Source organism: Strongylocentrotus purpuratus, unplaced genomic scaffold (assembly GCF_000002235.5).
Source record: "Strongylocentrotus purpuratus isolate Spur 01 unplaced genomic scaffold, Spur_5.0 spur5_scaffold_20, whole genome shotgun sequence".
Taxonomy (NCBI): domain Eukaryota; kingdom Metazoa; phylum Echinodermata; class Echinoidea; order Camarodonta; family Strongylocentrotidae; genus Strongylocentrotus; species Strongylocentrotus purpuratus.
Window position 1 is genome coordinate 50,027,597 of NW_022145606.1, and position 17,804 is coordinate 50,045,400.

A 17,804-nucleotide genomic window follows, 5' to 3' on the forward strand; every position below is an offset into this window, starting at 1 on the left:
GATATTGCATGTATTTTTATCCTTCCTCTCACTCTCTCATCCCTTTTCTCTATTTGAACTTGTTACTTTTGAAATTTACTTTTCTCTCCTTCAGTTCTGGTCTTTCCTCTCTATTTCTATTTCTATTTCACTCCCATCCCCTCTCTCTCATCTCCCTGTCTCTCTGTCTCTCTCTGCTCTCTCTGCCTCTTCCTCTTTCTCCCGTCGTCTCTACTTCATCCTCTCTGTTTATCTCTCTCACTTTTTGTCTCTCCCTCCTTCTCTCCAACTCTTTCTCTTCTGATGATGTTTCACAGTACAACATTCTTTAATTATCTGCCATTCTTACTGTCTAATGATTTCTATTTTGTTCATGTGCAATATGCTTATACGTGTACTGTATTCATGTCACACTTGTGATTACCACACTGCCAATATTCCAATTTTAATACTTTTTAATACTTGTTAATATTTATTACACCATCTGAATGAATTTTGTATTGCATTATATCACAGTTTTTCCTACGTTATATTTAATTGAATTCCCGTATCTGTATACATTTTATTTTATTTGTTTTGATTTAAACGTTTACCCAAGTTTGCTAGCAATATTTCATATCGTGTATTTGTTTTATTTTTTATTTTTTGTTTGGATACCGCTTCGATGTTTTGATGTACACATTTATTCATTTGTATATATTTTTTTGTTCCCATTTGCTGTTTTCTTTATATATATAAATATATGTTTTTGAATGCTTTTTTTTTTCTTTGGACTTTTTGACAAGTCGTGAATAAAACCTCATTTGAATCTTGAATGAATCTTGAATGACTTCAACCCCCCCCCCCCCCTCCCCGCCCCCATCCCAATATATCTATTCTTCTAGATTCACTCTGTAAAGAAATGAATGTGTGAGGAATTGTGAATGAACATTGTAAAGCGTGTTCACTAATCACACAACATAACTCTCTTTTTATTTTAGCTACGAGGAAACAAGGTTGCACTGACAATAAAATACATGAAAGAAAGTATTCCCTTTTCGTTAAGTTTATTGGGTGCTGATGAAGCTGACCGTACACTTGCAAAGTGAAGTCAAGCACAAGTCGATGACTCGGAATAAAAATGCATAGATGGTAAATGTGAATATTGCACGGAGTTACATTGGCCAATAGTAAATGAAATGCATGGTCATAATAAATGCGAAGGATGGACATGATTAATGCAATGAATAAATAGAGCTTACGACAGAGTGGAAATGGTGCCGAAAGTCCAATAAAGATGATGAGGATAGAGAACGAAGGAAGGGGCTCACGCGATGAAGATGCGGAGGCTTGATGGCGGAGATGTAGCTTCGTTGTCGAGGCTGAAGAGCCTTGAAGAAATCTCTACGCTGACGCTCATGATGAAGATGATGAAGAAGCTCTCAGGCGAGAAGAGAAGAGAAGAAATGTGGCGCTCGATGACGAAGCAGTGAATCACTTGATGTCGGAGGCCAAAGTTGAAAATGATGAAAACAAAGTCGGTGCCGATGCAAAGCAGTAAGTCGCTCGATGAGTCGGATGAGCCGAACTTTGTTTGATGTGAAGTTCATCAGAGCTGCGGTGAATCGAACTCGATGAACTGGCAGACGAACTACGGTGAGTCGAGCTCGTGTGTGGAAAGAGCTACCGGAACGAAGATACTGGCAGCTCCCAGCGAATAATCAAGCGCCATGTCGGGTCCTGATTTAAACGTTCCACTGGAAGGCTGCCAGCCCGTTGAAGACGGCAGAGAAAGAGTAGATGTGTCGTAAAATAGGCGAAAGGCACAGAACAATAAAGCCCGGAGAGGAAATCATGGAGACGTCTTGACTCGACCGATCGAGGTGGAAGCGGGAGTGAAGAAAAACCTCGTGGCGTTGAAAAACGCGGGTGAACGAGTGCGCGGAAACACGATGCGTGATTGGAAGGAATGAACACACGTAGTCCGAATAATGAATATAAATAAGTTCCGTCATGGAAAATTACTGGAACATGAATGTACAATAAAAGTAAGGCGAATGAATGAGTCGCTACAACTCGACCTCTATGAATAATGTTTACATAACTGTCATGACCACATATCAGTTGTCATCTCTACGCGTTTGGTATTAATAACATTGTTCTACTCATGCGCAGATAGTGTATACGGACTGGAAATGCCCCCCCCCCCCATCATACTCTGGATAAACTTTATTTATTACGTCATCCCTCCAATATGGGCAAGGGGGGATCCAATCCTCATTTTTATGACAGTAGAAAAATAAAACCAATGGGGCGAAAGTTTGAAATAATTCTAATCCATAATTCCTTAAAGAATCATTTGTTTTCCAGCCTCACCTTTTTGTCTTCCTTTTTTGTATCGTTGTTAACGCCGCATAAAAATCAACATCATATCATATTTAAATCATTAAATGAGTAAGATGTGTACTGTATTTGTGTGAATAACAAATGAAGCATTCTACTTCATCTATAGGGCAATCCCCATACATGATACAAGTGTCATCATAGATATATGATAGAAACAACTCGTATACACTCCAACAATGATCAACCATATATTTGTGTAAAATGCATATCAATACAAAATAAAATAATAAAAAGTAATAATGTTACTTGAGTTTCGTATGCACCTGTAAAGATGTACATAATGGAATTATCACTTACAAAAGCAATTACTATTACACGCAATTACTTAATCTTCCAATACATATATGCATCTTTTGTATGAGCTTCGTGAATTCTTTCTTCACACAAACCTATTTACAATAAATAGTGCTATTCTAGTAGCAATCTAAGGTGTAGATGTTAATATAATATATAATATAATGTGTGTATGTATATACATTTATACATATAAATAACATGTAAAACAAAAGTTGGTTCATAATAAAGAAATGTACATTTTCACAACAAGTAAATTAATTAGCTACATGCATTCCTTGGGACTCATTGGGTATATGTCTCACATTTAAATGGTGATGTGAATTACTGACATAATTTGCATTATTTTGATATAAATGTTCCGAGAATATAATGAATGATACCAAACGTAATACAAGGCCATTAACAAATGGAACGTTGTATTATGATATTATCCTAATCGAACAAGACCGAGTAAAATGAGACAAAACCGGGAAGACCTGTTGCCCTAAAATATACTACATGTATTATTTCACGTTCCGTTACCTTTTCCTTCATCTCTCCCCCAATCGAATGGGGGTGTGGGGGTACTCAGCGTTGAGGGCGTGTAAAATAACATATGTTTAAAGATCCACAATAGCTGTAAGCATGCATTTTCTGCAGTATTTCGCCATCAAAATAATCCCATATACAAGTATTATGTTTGTACAAAGATTAGGGAAATAGTACCTTTGCAGATTTAAGTTATTTTCACAAATCAAATAGCTTTCCCCCAAAATGGAAGAGGCAAAATAATTTTGTTTTAAAGGTAATTAATAAAAAGTATACCTAAAACCCAAATTCGTATGTTTCCAAACATTTCCAAAACAGCTGGGTTTTTTATGAATCTACATTGTCGATCATCATTACACTTAATTCATTAAAAGTGCAAACAACACATGATTTTTACAGAAGTGTTTCTATATCTAAATGTAAAACAACCTGCTGCTTAGATAATTTGAAACAAGGGAAACGCTCTTGGCGGTCTCGCCTGCATTACGCAATTCGATATGATGAAAAATTGAGGTTTGAACATTATTTATAGACAGGATGGCCCATTAGCAGACCCCAAAAAAGAAATCCTCTGAATATAATCAGCATTTTGAAGAGAATATTGACCAAGAATCATCAGAAGAATATTTACTATTAATTGTACCAGGATCGATAACTTGAATGAAATATGAACAACTTAATTTAAAAAAAGAGATTTAATTATTCTCATATTAAGATGTGAAAACATAATTCAAGTCTACTGACCTGAAATGACCTTTGACCTTGTGACCTGGAATTTGTGTCATATGATTTGTGATACTTGATAACCCTTGGGTGCAAGTTTCATGGAATTTGAACAAGCAATTTTGAAAATATGCTAACAATTCAAAATCTTGATGTTGATGCCACAACAAAGTCTAAGTTTGTTGACCTTAAATGACCTTTGACCTTAACTTAGTGACCTGAAATTCTACTCACATGATTGGGGATACTTGATAACCCTATAGTTTAAAATTCATTGACTTAGAACTTATACTTTCAAAATTATATCAAAAATTCAAAAACTTAACCCTAGGTCACCGGAAAAAGCGGCGCCTATGTCTCGCTTTTTGCTACGCAGGCGAGACAAAAACTGTAGTAAGAAGTGAAATTATTCCAAGTACGATGATGGAACTGAGACAAGAGTTACATTCAATAACATAATTACCAATGACAATGCATAAAGCTGGTTAGCAGGAGCCTATATTATCTAAACATGAAGATGAAATAAACTTAACTTCATTTATCCAGGAAGTTAACATGTTGACTACTGATTTAACATATTCTCCACAACACTAGCCCGGTTCCAGTAGGAAATGGGTTAATAAATACCAGGAAGTAGATCAGGTATATATCAGGTATGAGACAATGCAGCATGTCAACCTGACCGGGTAGAGTGTAGTCATCACTGGAACTCATCCAATGTGAGAATAAACAAATGATGTCAGGTACAAGGCAATGCACAATGTCAGCTGCAGCTGCACTGTGGCTCAATCAATTTGGGTAATGTAGTACTCATGAAACATACCGTTTTCCTGAACGAGAAAACATAATGAATTACGATAAGATTAATAACATTCAACGACATAGAAGCGCATTGTTTACAAATTCATTGGGTTATACATATAAATGATGAAATAAAGAGGGGGAGGAGGGGGGGGGGGAGCGAACACTTTTTTAAACTCAACATCCCCCCCCCCCTTGAGCACCGAAAAAAAGGGTAAATTTGTGGTAACCATCTTTTTCTTTAATTTTGTTTTTGCCAGGGATGGGGGCCCGTCTTTTGGGCCAAGGCCTACTCGACCCACCCCCTGGACCCGCGTCTGCTCCGACACAACAATAGGCTGAGATAGTCTAAGTGTAGAAATGAAAGATTCAGCAGTAGTGTCCTACCGTATCTGATGAGATCGATTTATCGTAATTGATGTAACCATTATTGTTAGCAGCATTAACATATACCCTGCGAAACAAATCTCATTTAATTTCGATAGAAATGGATACGATTGTATTTGATGCATAATGTATTTGATGCATCTATCTATATCTCACCCTCTGTGATTTTAATAACAAGGGTAATGAAAATAATGATAATAATAATATAAATAATAATAATGATAATAAAAGTCACATCTGTAGCGCTGAATATAACATTTATAATTGCATTTATAATTTACACTGTAATTATTATTAGCTCGCTATTGTATTAAATTGTTAATCCGCACATGAAAGTGCACACGCTCCGCTCCATGGGGATAATTCCAGCGCAGGCGCCATTTTACAAGCTCACATGAGCTACAACCACATTCACATTCGCTTTATACGGGCATGACCGTGTATCCATTTAGCACCTAGGTGGAGAGTGACAAATGTAGATTACTGCGGCAGCGAGACTTGAACCGATCCAAAGTCTGTTGCCGTAAACATTAGACCACTACACCTCTCCTCTCTCTCCCTCCTCTTTATCTTTCTCCCTCTCTCTCTCTTTATCTTTCTCCCCCCCCCCCTCTCTCTCTCTCTCTCTGCATGGAAGATTCGTGAACTTCGATTATCCTATATGTACTGTCATGGTCGCAAAATATATAATTGAAGATAATGTTTAAAAAAATACTCATCCAATTTTAATTCATTTACGGATTTAGAGTGATTTTCAGACGAATCGCATCGAAGAGATCCATCATGTCCCCAATCTTTCTTACTTTTATTTTTCCTCTTCCGTCCCCTTCCTATACCTCTCACTCTTCCTCTGTATCCTTCTAAATCTCTTCATATTCCTTTGCTAGTTTTTTCCTCTTCTCTCTCCACTTTCTTTGTTTCTCTCCTCTCCTTCTCCCAATCTATTTATTTAGTTATAATTCAATGTTACATTACGTCCACAAATTAATATATCTTTTTTTTAATATTCTTTGTATGAACAAAAATTATGAATGAATAATATTAATAACATGGCGAACTATTTATTCCTACGATATACCAATACTTCTTTCCTACAACTTTGTTTTTCTTTCTCTCTCTCGCTCTAGATTTATCTCCCTCGTCGCTTTCATCTTGATCTCATTCGATTCCTTTGCCAGTTTCCCCCTTTCCGCTTCTATCATTCCCGTTCTTACTTCACCCTATTATGTTAATTTCATTCCTATTTACTATTTAAGAAGAGTTGCAGTACCACACCTGCTATATACATGTATATCTATTCCATGTAAATAAAGACCTATATGTGATTTGTAAGAGCTTTGGCCAATGTATAAACCTATGGTGTACCTACCCTCTCCTATCAACCCTCTTTTACCTCTCTGGCTCTCCAATCTTTTTTCTTCCTCGGTCGGTCTGCTTAACTTTGTTCTCTACTCTTCTATTAATCTCTTCTCTCCTCTGACTTTCACTTCTTCTCTTTCTCATTAATATTGACAAATTGACATGGTTTATATATATTTTTTTTTACAATTTGCATATATTTTGTTTTAAACAAGTGCATGATTGTGTTTGTTATTCATGTCAATTTAGTTGTATGATTAAGATCATGGAATGTTCTCAATAAACCTATCAGCCAATCCTTACTTGTAAACAAGTCATTCACCAGAAATGAAAATGGGCAGTTATAAAAAACGGGGAAGAGGGAATTCATAAGAAAGGAAAAGGTTAATTTGTTAAAGTAAAAGGCACCTTGCAAATTTGATGAGGGGGAGATATAAAAAAGGAATGGAAACTTTTTGAAAAAGAACAACGGCACAACAAAAATGAACACTTTTCTTCCGTAAAAGGAAGCGCTTCGTGTGTACTTGACGGAAAAAGAGGGGGCATTGTGCCTCCCTCCCCGTGAGCGCCGACTCTGATGCACATAAAGAACGCCCCAAATATAGAGAAAGAGACAACCGGGGAGCAACATGTGGGGGGGGGGCAGTATTAAAAACCATACAACATTAAACACAGAAATAATCACTGGTACAATTAAGAAATGGTTTAAGAGTGGTAGCACAACTGAATATAACAATTTAATGGAAAACAAGAAGTAAAATGAACCAAAACACAGTAAAATAAGGATCAAGTGAATGACCTCATGTTATAACGATAGTAGCACTCTCTCCCCCCCCCCCCCAAAAAAAAAGAGCCAGCAATGAAGTGATTTAAGAAAGAAACTTCTCAATTTCATGCAAGGAACACAAATAATAAATCATACTAAAAATCGTACCATCGAAACAACACCGAAAACAAGGATAATATTTGATGAAATATTTGATTGAATGTTGAAGTGCAAATCCAGACAGAGGAAACAAAGCGAGGTACGTGTAAAAACGTAATAGGAACACATGGGAGAGAAGAAATATAAATTATGTCATTTAGCAACGTTTCGATATTCTGTTGAACATTTGGTGTCTAGGAAATGGGATAACAATCATCAACAACGATAAAGACAGAGACCCGGGACAGAGGCAAAAGAGTATGATACGAAAACTCAAAATATAAAACAGTTTGAAAAACTTACGAAGCAGAAGGGAATGATTTTACCAAAAAAAATATAACACTAAGGAAACGTTAACAAAGAAAATGGGCCAAAAATGGAAAGACAATTTAGAAATTGAATATTAAAAACGACAATACAGACCAATACTTGCATGATAGCGGTCATTATACAGATGAAAATAAGAAATAGTGAAAGTGTACAGTGCACACAACGTGGAGCGATACTTACATGAACAAGCGTGTTAACGATGTTGCCACTAAATGATTTTTGATCAAGACCTGCGAGATGAGATTGCAGTCTACCGCCCTCTTTAGATCCACAGCACTGAAACCTGTGTTCAGAAAACAGAGTGATGGAGGTAAGGGTGCGCTGGGTGTTAGACTAACGAAAAAGAAGCAGAGAGTGAGAGAGAGCGATAAAGGGGGGGGGGGATATATATATATATATATATATATATATATATATATAAGAACGAGGAATATATATAGTATAATGACATACAAAGAACAGAGAAATTAAGAAAAAGAAGCAGAGAGAGAGAGAGCGTTAAAGGGGGGGGGGGCATATATATATAGAAGAATGAGGAATATATATATAGTATAATGACATACAAAGAACAGAGAAATTAAGAAAAAGAAGCACAGAGAGAGAGAGAGCGTTAACGGGGGGGGGGTTGGGAGCAGCATATATATATATATATATATATATATATATATATATAAGAATTAGGAATATCTATAGTATAATGACATACAAAGAACAGAGAAATTAAGAAAGAAAAAAAAAAACAGACAGAGAACGCGTAAAACATGATACTATTAGTATTTTCATGTTCTGATTTTTTAAATCCCAGAGACTGTTTATTTCGGCAATAACAAATTAAAAAACGAGTATTTCAGCTTTCCTGCTTCAAATTTTGATTTGAAAGGAAGTATATTATATTTAATAAGCTGGTCAAATATCTAACAAATGTTTATACAATTATTCTGGTGTATAAAATTTAAAAACAAAACCATAAAAAGAATCCATGATATGATATGTGATATGTATTTAAACTTTGTTCAATTTCCTCTCAGTTTATTTGTACAGGGTTTCCCAGTAAACAGTTTTAAAACTGAGAGATTAACCCTCTTTAAATAAAAACTAATTAAAACGAAAAGCATCCCATTATTAATCCGATATGTTCAAGCATTGATTTGCTTGAAAGGCGTTATTGAAGGCCAACACTTTTCTTTAATATGTATCGGAGAATCGAGAATTTGGTACAAAATTAAAGGCCAATTTTTTGCCATTAATTTTCTATTTGTTGATAAATTTGTACCCTTATTCCATTCACATACTCTCTCTCTCTCTCTCTCTCTCTCTTTCTCTCATTAACACACAACCACACTGCTACCACAACTCTTTTCTGTTTTTGCTTTTTTAAGTGATTGTTTTGTTCTTTCACACCCCCCCCCCCCCAATAAAAAACAGTTTTAATAATAATAATAATAATAATAATAGTAATACTAAATAAATAAAGTAAAAAATATAAATAATAACCACTGGCTTCTAACAAAAGCATTGCTAGGTTATATTATCACACAAACAAACACACCATCATTGAATCACATATCATTGCCCTTTATCATCATTTCATAATTACTAGTTATGCGCTACTGCACAATCTCATCCATTCATTTTTTGCATAACCCCTTTTTTCTTATTAAATGACAAACAATACATTACTCAAATACAAAATAACATTAACATAAATTTGTCAAGCTTTAAGTCTTATAGCTATTCTTATGCTTTAAATGCATGCACATCTACATTTTATAAATGATGAGCAATAGCAATTAATTTCAAGGGATACAATAAGAACATTTTCAATGACACAAATGAAAGTACTGCTCTTTAAGTGACAACAGGTTGTTAAAACTATTGCAGCTAATATCTGCCACTGTCTAGTCGAGGTATTGGTGGAGATTAAAAGAGTAAGATTTGTCGTAATGATTGCTGTAACTAATATGGTTGTTAATATAAGGGTAATACACATTGTTATGTAAGGTCATGTAGTTGATGAAAATGGGTTTTTCTTGATACAACAGTTTGTCTATTGTCAAAATAAAATGCTTTGATTAATGGTTTTCCTAGCCGGGTGAATATTCATGCATAGCTTTCCATTTGCCCTCTGACCTCTCTAATTCTTATTCAGATGCGAAGTCTGGATGCGCGCATTCCTTTTCCTTTGTTCCGTCATAGGAATTTAGATATGCAAATTTAACACTAGCGCGCATGTGACTGGGTTACGTTTGGGAGAGTGTGAATGTGTACGTGTTATACGTTAGCGAGAGTGGTGGGAGAAGCCATTTTGTTGCGAGTAGAGAAGGACCTGCTGTGTCGCCCTTGGGGAGGGAGTACGTTTGACAGTGAAGGGAGGATTTTTGGGCTTGCTGTTCAGAGCGAGTGTGGTCCCCTTTTTATTGCTGCTTTTTCATTCTGCTGTTGAGAGCGGAAAGAGCAGACGACCGTCCTTCGGACACGATCCCTCCGGGAGGCAGGCAACGGGCTCTTCAATCTACAGAATAACTGTAAGTATTACCTCTAAGCTTATCTCTCGTTTTATTCACATTGATGACCCTGTTTTATGCCCTATAGTGTAAACGGATGCCTGGAGAAATGTTTCTAGATGTTGCATATGAATATTTGTCTTTAAGTAATTTAATTGGGATTTGTGTCATGTGAAACGACACAATACATGTTTGAAATATTTATTGTTTTTGTAAGTGCCTTTTTTTCGGCAGACACGGAAAGTCAGCCATTTTGAAAGTCAGCCATTTTGCATATTAAATGGCAGGTAGCCATCTTGAATTCTGATGCAAACAGAATGCATTAACTGTTTCTGTTATAAACATATTTCTAAAGTCAGAAATAATTTGAAATGTTATTAGCATTGTTTACAAAGGCTGGTATGAGATACTGGAAAGGAAGTTTCTGTCTTTAGATATGTTAAAGCTAACTGATTTTGTGTATTAAATATTAATGATGTTTAAGTCAACATTGTATGTTTATATTGTGAGAAAGTCCTTACATGTTAAGAACATTTGTTGATGTATTTTTGTATCAAACTAATATGATGGGATACAATGTTTATTATTGTTTATTGATTGTATTACAGCCGTTTAGGGTGGTGTTCAACCACATTCCATTGATTGACTCTACGAAGTACAAGAGACCGATTTAGACTGTTTTCTAGCTACCTGCGATATGGTGAACTCATCACGAGCCATCGACCCATTCGACCCAGTTCTCGTCCTACATGATTCCACGGTCATCTAACGCGGTGGACATTTTCGCGCACACAATCGTCTGACGCGGTGGACTTTGTCACGAACTCCAACGTTCGTAACGCGTTATCCTTTGAACGAACACCGGTTTAGTATAATGGCAGCCTTAATTTAATTGACCCTCTTAGGAAGTTATAAGCTGATATATTTTTGATTTGTCAACGCTCAATATTTGTGAATTTATGTTGCATCTCGTTGTATTGTGTAATTAAAATCCACACTATCATATTACAACTCACTCTTCGATTGATTGTTTTTATATGTGTGTATCGCCACTTAGCCAACCATAATCATGATTTTTTTTTTCTATCAGCTTTGAGAATTTTTTAAGGACAACATGAATCCAAGTTGATATATAATTTCTTGCCGGACATATTTTCTTTTGTATTTGTTCTTTTGCAATTGCTAAGAATATCCAATTCAGGTATCAACAGGTAATTGTCGACACAAATTCATACCAACAGAAACTCTACTAAGAGTTCCAAAAAGGCCCTCAAATTGGTCCACTGGTGCTCAGATGAATTACTACTTTAAAATTTCCAATTTGATATTTTAACATTCATCACCATGAACGGACTTATCTATAAATGTAAGTTTAGAAACAATAACCTCCATGACAGAATCATCGATTTTTAGATCAGCAACAACACTTAGCAAGATATTTCTCGAATGTGCAGGCTTAAATTGCAGAGCTATTAAACTTAATATGGATTATTACTTTAGTTTCATCTTTCATCTGTAATTAGTCATTTTCTTTTTTCTTCTGCAAGATTCTAAAATTCTATTTAAACTAATAGAATTCTTGGAAGTATCATCATTTGTTTTACTTCCTTTAAGACATTAATTGGTGAAATCTTATCAAACCAATCATCTCATACTTAATGGCAAATTTTAGTACACAGACTGGAGCTCTTTTAGTATTTTCAGATCATTTCATTTGAAAATCTGTTTCACTGCAAGACATTGTTAAATGAGAAAGCGAGCAGTCCACGATCTGCTTAGCATTGTGGTCCCTCTTGCTTAGAGCTGGACAAGGGAGCTTGTATCTGTACGCTGGCTGATGTTCCATGTGAAGCGTAATGTTGCAGGGGATTCAGGCTCTGCAGTCTAGAATTTGGAATTGAAAGTTATAACAACTAATTAATACTAGTGTAATTTTTCAATTGTTGTATTTCTGGTCATGTCAATTTCTTTGATTGTAAAATAAATAAGGTAGAAGGATAACAAATATTCTCAAAAAATATCGATACCAAAGCAGTTTTAGTTAGAAAAAATAATATATAATTGATTTTTAGGCTTTGGAAAAAAATTATCTTTTCATAATCATTTGTTGGTAAGTATCAAACAGAGATATACATATACCATAAAGAGAGCAAATATATTTCTCAGAAAAATAGTTGTCACTTTACCTAATCTAATGTGTTCAACTGGACAAAAGTACATTGACATCAGTGATTCTAACTGCAATTTAAATGTGTTTGGGTCAAACCACTATGTCACTTATCACATTGAAAGTTTTTAGAAAATGTGATAACTGTATCAATTGGACTATGGAACGTGGAACCTCTTTTTATAATACACATTTTGGACTCATCTTGATTTTGATTTTGATCCCAAACATTTCTTTAAAATATTGATTTTGAATGTGTGGATCTTAAACTTTTAGCTTTCATTTGTAATCTGACTCTACAGCAGTCTCATCTTATCTTGGATAATCTGATCTTGAACCAAACCCTATTGTACAGAGATTTGATAAAAAATTTCCCTCTGGTCAATAGAAGGGAAAGAGATACCTTAACTGGTATATAACAAACAGGTTAAAGCTTACATTATGCATATGCTTATTAGAGTTTGTTCAATCACATCTTTATACTTTAATTGCTGCCCCATGCTATGTACAATATTGATCAAATCTGGCTGATCTAGTAAATTATCTATGTTTTTTACCTGTCATGATTGGCTTCCTCTTAAATTAAGAACACATAATTTTCAGTTTGTTATTGTAAAATCCAATATCCGGTATCTTAACCCTTCATCATTAAAGAATATCAAGACTATAAACTCAACAACAAGTTAGTAATTCATATCTATGTAGATCTAGGTCTAGAAGAAAACCAACCTCACCGTTTTAATGTTGGTGTTCAAACTTTGCTAAGAAAATCACATCAAAAGACCAATTAGCACGGTAGAATCTGCAGTACCTTGAACTGGATTACATTATGCAGATCCAAACCCTTTCCTCGGGACCGAGGTAGGATGAGAAGTTAGTCCAAGACGTTGAAGACACGGTGAGAGAGAAGTCTTAGACTAGGGGTCTATTTCTTGTATATTATTCAAAATGTCCAGGTCCACTCCATCTCTGACTCTGAAAGAAAAACAAAATAGGAGAGCTTGATACATGAGCCTAATAGACCTACATAACATTCTACATCTAGTCTAAAATCTAACTTTTTACTGTTAGACGTAGACTAGATCTAACTCCTGTTAATTTAGATGTCACAAAAATTCAAGTATACCTCTAGTCAAGATCTAGGACTAAGGGACTAACTATAACTTCTAACTTATCTAGGTTTGTTCTGCCCAAAGGGTGCAGTGTGAAGACTAGACTAGGTCTACATCTATCCTAGATCTAGTATCATGTAGACTCAATCTACATCAAGATCTTAATCAAGATCTAACTTGGTCTTCGGTCTGACACGGTATATAGACTCTATAGAGTCGTATTTTCTTGCATAAAATGTTGAAGTTAAAGCAATGATCTCGTATATTGTTATTATTAACACAAAACAATGGCTACCGCACTGCCTACCGGCAACAAAACAAAGTAGTCTACTGTCTAGCCTGGATCTAGGCCTAGATTTGGAATCTAAGCCTAAATTTTAGGCACTTGACTTATCGACGAAACCATACAACACGATGATTCCTAAAGCCGTGGTAGACTTATTTTGTTATCAAATGCAAAAATAAACTATAGGTCTATTTCTTACATGTCCTAACCAAATATTCAACATCGTTAGACAAGTAGGCTACAGTTAAATATACATGAATGTAGGCTATATATGAAGGGGACGGAAATGCATGAACCGGTGCAATTCGAAGAATTAACTTAAGTTTAGCTCAGTTGGGGAATGCTCTTAGTTGATATTTATTTCAAATATCGTTCGGTTGCAAATGAGAGTAATACTTTCCTTCTACCAAAATAATAATTTTTGTATCAACAGAACATAATTTACTTACTTTTCGAGGACCTCTCTTGCAGTAGTTTAGCGACGCAATGTTACTTGTAGTTGATTGACCCGGAATCGACTAGCCTTGATTACAGAGCCCTTTTACATTTAACCTAAAAATTATCAAAATAAATTCTAGCCTAAATCTGATTCGATGAAACAGCTCACAGCATCAATTTTATCAAAGCCAAAAGTGATTCTGCCTTAAAAATTTATTTTTTAAAATCGACATTAATTTTTGTTCATGAAACACCCTCCAGGGGGAGAAAAGGGGAAAATTAGTCATTTCCACCAACTTGGCATTGCTTAAACTTCGAAAATCCACAAATTATGAGTCGAAGAGTAAAAGCTGACGATGGCCGGGGGAGGGGGCATACCTGCCACCTCATGGAACTTGATGATCTTTAGACGATGCATCCGAAAAACAATGTAGAATAATTTTGAAAAGGACAGTTTGCCTTTAACGGTTTATTGCAGCTAGAGCGCAAGACTTTTGAATTCGCTGCCGGTATTCGTTGATTCGCCATTCTGCCTAAAAATAAAAACACGTACTTGCAACCACAAATATTGTTACTGATTATAATTTTTAAGATAGTGACAATAATAACATGATGATGATATTAATAGTAGTAAACGCAATAATAATACATGATAATAATGATAATAGTAGTGGAAAATAACAATAATATTAATAATAATAATAACAATAATGAAAATTAATGATAATGATATTTGATTTTATCAGGATATGATTTTGTTTATGGTCAAAATGGACTTACCATATCTTACCCTCCGACGTTTCATAATAATACATTCAACTGTATATCAACATTTTTGATTTTCAATACAGGTATTCAAATTCTATTTATTGCGACTGTACATTGAACATTCTAAAATAACAATTGAGAGCAATAATAAACCAAAACCCATCCTACCTTGGATGTTAAGCCCCCGTTTTAACCTTTGCATCCTTTCACGCATTCGTATCATTATGCTTTTCACGGCAAACTAACTAAACAGGATCGTGTAGACTAGTAGGATTTTAATCTATTTTATACAAGATTTGAACAAGAACCTACCCCACATCTGACATCGTCTTCACATGTCTGCAGCACTCGATGAGGTAAACCAAGTCTTCCTCGTCTGTGCACTTCACCAAGTACAATTCTAGCCGCTGTAGGTTCTTGGTTTGTTCTCTGATCAGAAGACCCAGTCCTCTCATCGTCTCTCTCGATACTCTGTTCTTCTCTGATGATAGTGAGTACGGTGCTGTAAGGTGGATGCGTGTGAGCTGCTGTCCTCCGGTCCGACGAAGACAAGCCGTGATCTGAGGTATGTCTCTCTCTGCATCATCGATAGTGATATCGATCTCTCTCAAGCCAGGAAGCGATGAGAGCAGACCTTCATAGCTTTGTGACGTCACTCTCTCGGCTGATAGCTCTGTGACGAATGGAAGCTCAGGAGGAGATGGAGGGAAACTGAGAGAGGAGTCTGAGATGCTGAGATGGTTCAGTGAGGTGAAGGATCTGAGACAGGACAATAATCTGGCAGTCATCTCGGTAGATAGCTGGCATTTCTCTACGAGGAGTTGACCATTATCCTGGAATTAGAAAGTAATTTGATATGTTAGCCATATAACAAACAACAAATATTGGAAATGGGAAGAATTGAAGGGAAGGCACCGTGCTTTATGAAGTTGACATTATAATTCAGAAGCAAAAACAAAAACATTTTTATTATTTATATTCTCTTAAGATATTGCTGTACCTGTCAAGAAAAATGTCACTGCCCCCCCCCCCTCTCTCTCTCTCTCTCCCTCTTCAAGAAACGGGTCGTCTTTTTATAATTTCTCCAATGTTTTCATAATTCATTCACCCCTTTGAATCCTTATGTTAGATCTCTATCCTTACATACATACTAAACACAGGGGATAATTTTCAGGAGAGTGGTTGTTCTCGGGCGTACTTTGTCCTACACCCATACAAACAGTTGCTTTAAAACATTTGAGAGATGGGAGAAATATGTGCTCGGCATTTAAGTGATTCCCTTGTTACGTACGGAAATCCATTAGTACCACCATGTGAATTAAAATTTAAGAGGAATTAAGTGGCGGCTCCCACATACTTACCTGGAGACATTGCAAAGTAAAAGATTACTATAGCAATACATGTCCAGGAATATATGATCTCTCTCTCTCTCTCTCTCTGTCTTTCTCTTTCTTTCTCTGTCTGTCTGTCTCCGCCTCTGTCTGTCTCTCTCTCCTTCTCACTTCCATCCTCCTTCCCCTCCTCTCTCTTTTCTACCTCTCTCCCATTTTCCCCGTGTATTCTGTAGCGTACATGTACACTTTTCTAGGGGGAACAATGTTTGCTGACTCATGTTTCCTGTAATACCCTGGTACTCCATTGTTCTCCCTCCCCCTCTTCCTCTCTTTCTCTCTCCTCCCCTCTCGCTCTATCTTTACCAGCTTTATTTGCTCTCACTCAATCTATCTCCATTTAACATTCTCCAGTATATTACTTCATTTTGCTTTCAACGGCTGTAATTAGTATTTGGACAGTATTAGATAATTTATCAACTGTATGTTTTGATCATACTATGCTGAAAATAAGTAACACTTCACAAATTTATATTTATTTTATGTCTTTCTTTTGTTATTAATCTATGTTTTCCTGATCTTTGTTTATTATGCAATTATGAGTTTAATATGTACTTAGAGTCAAGTCCAAAGATATTGTATATACGTTGTTTTTATTGTGCAGGGCGCTCAGGGATAGCAGTTTATAAACTGAAGAGGTGAGCCTGCTTAAAAAAACGGTACAGATAATATACATAATTATTTATGGCCAATAAATCAATCTCTTTGTTTTGCATACATGTGAATCTGATCTGCGAATGGCTTATTTTCATTTAGACCGTCAACCTGTCATTGCATGATATGACGGACCGGTGGGTTGGTAAATGGCTCCAAACATACCGGTCATTCACGGTGTGTGTTAATGTTAATTTCAATTTTATTTTCAAGCTTTTGTAAATGTAGGGTCATCGGAAGCATAATCTTATAATCTTGTAGTTAACATGTACATGCAGCACCTATATCCAATATAATATAACAATAAACAGGATGCCACTATGTTTTTACAAACACGCTATTTTCAGGGTGGGGTAATTGTCCCTTTGGTAATTTGCCAGGGGGAGGGAGGTGGGTGATTGTCCAGGCGCAGGGGCGTAAATCCCGGGGGGGGGGGGGGGGTGGGGGGGGGGGGCTGCATCCCCCCTGGCTTGAAGTAGGGGGTGGCCTGTACAATCATCCCCCCCCCCCTGATATTACAAAACAAAGAGAGAAAAAAGGAAGAAGAAAAAAAAAATTGTGATTGTTTCAATTTCAGCATAATGCATGAGAAATTAGTTTTTTTTATTTGTATGTATGTACAACTGTATAGCCTACACGTATATAGTATGTCACGATCATTAAGAGTAGTTTCGCGACGTGCGCGAACAAGCACTTCATAAACTTCAGAATAATTTTTCGTTATTTTGCAAGGTATTATTATAGCCCAGACGTAAAGTGCGCCAGCGCGC

The 17,804-nt window shown here is 35.9% G+C and overlaps 1 protein-coding gene across 1 annotated transcript in view; it reads right to left on the minus strand.

The window, feature by feature from the left end:
• Positions 1–1,285: 1,285 nt before the first annotated feature.
• The window catches only part of LOC115927775, a 28,957-nt gene continuing 12,438 nt past the window's right edge, over positions 1,286–17,804 (minus strand). Inside the window, exons 8-9 of the mRNA XM_030994042.1 lie at positions 15,302–15,678; positions 1,286–1,397 (exon numbers count right to left, since the gene is read on the minus strand). Coding sequence (XP_030849902.1) covers positions 1,286–1,397; positions 15,302–15,678 — 489 coding nt within the window. The remainder of the gene's footprint in view (positions 1,398–15,301; positions 15,679–17,804) is intronic.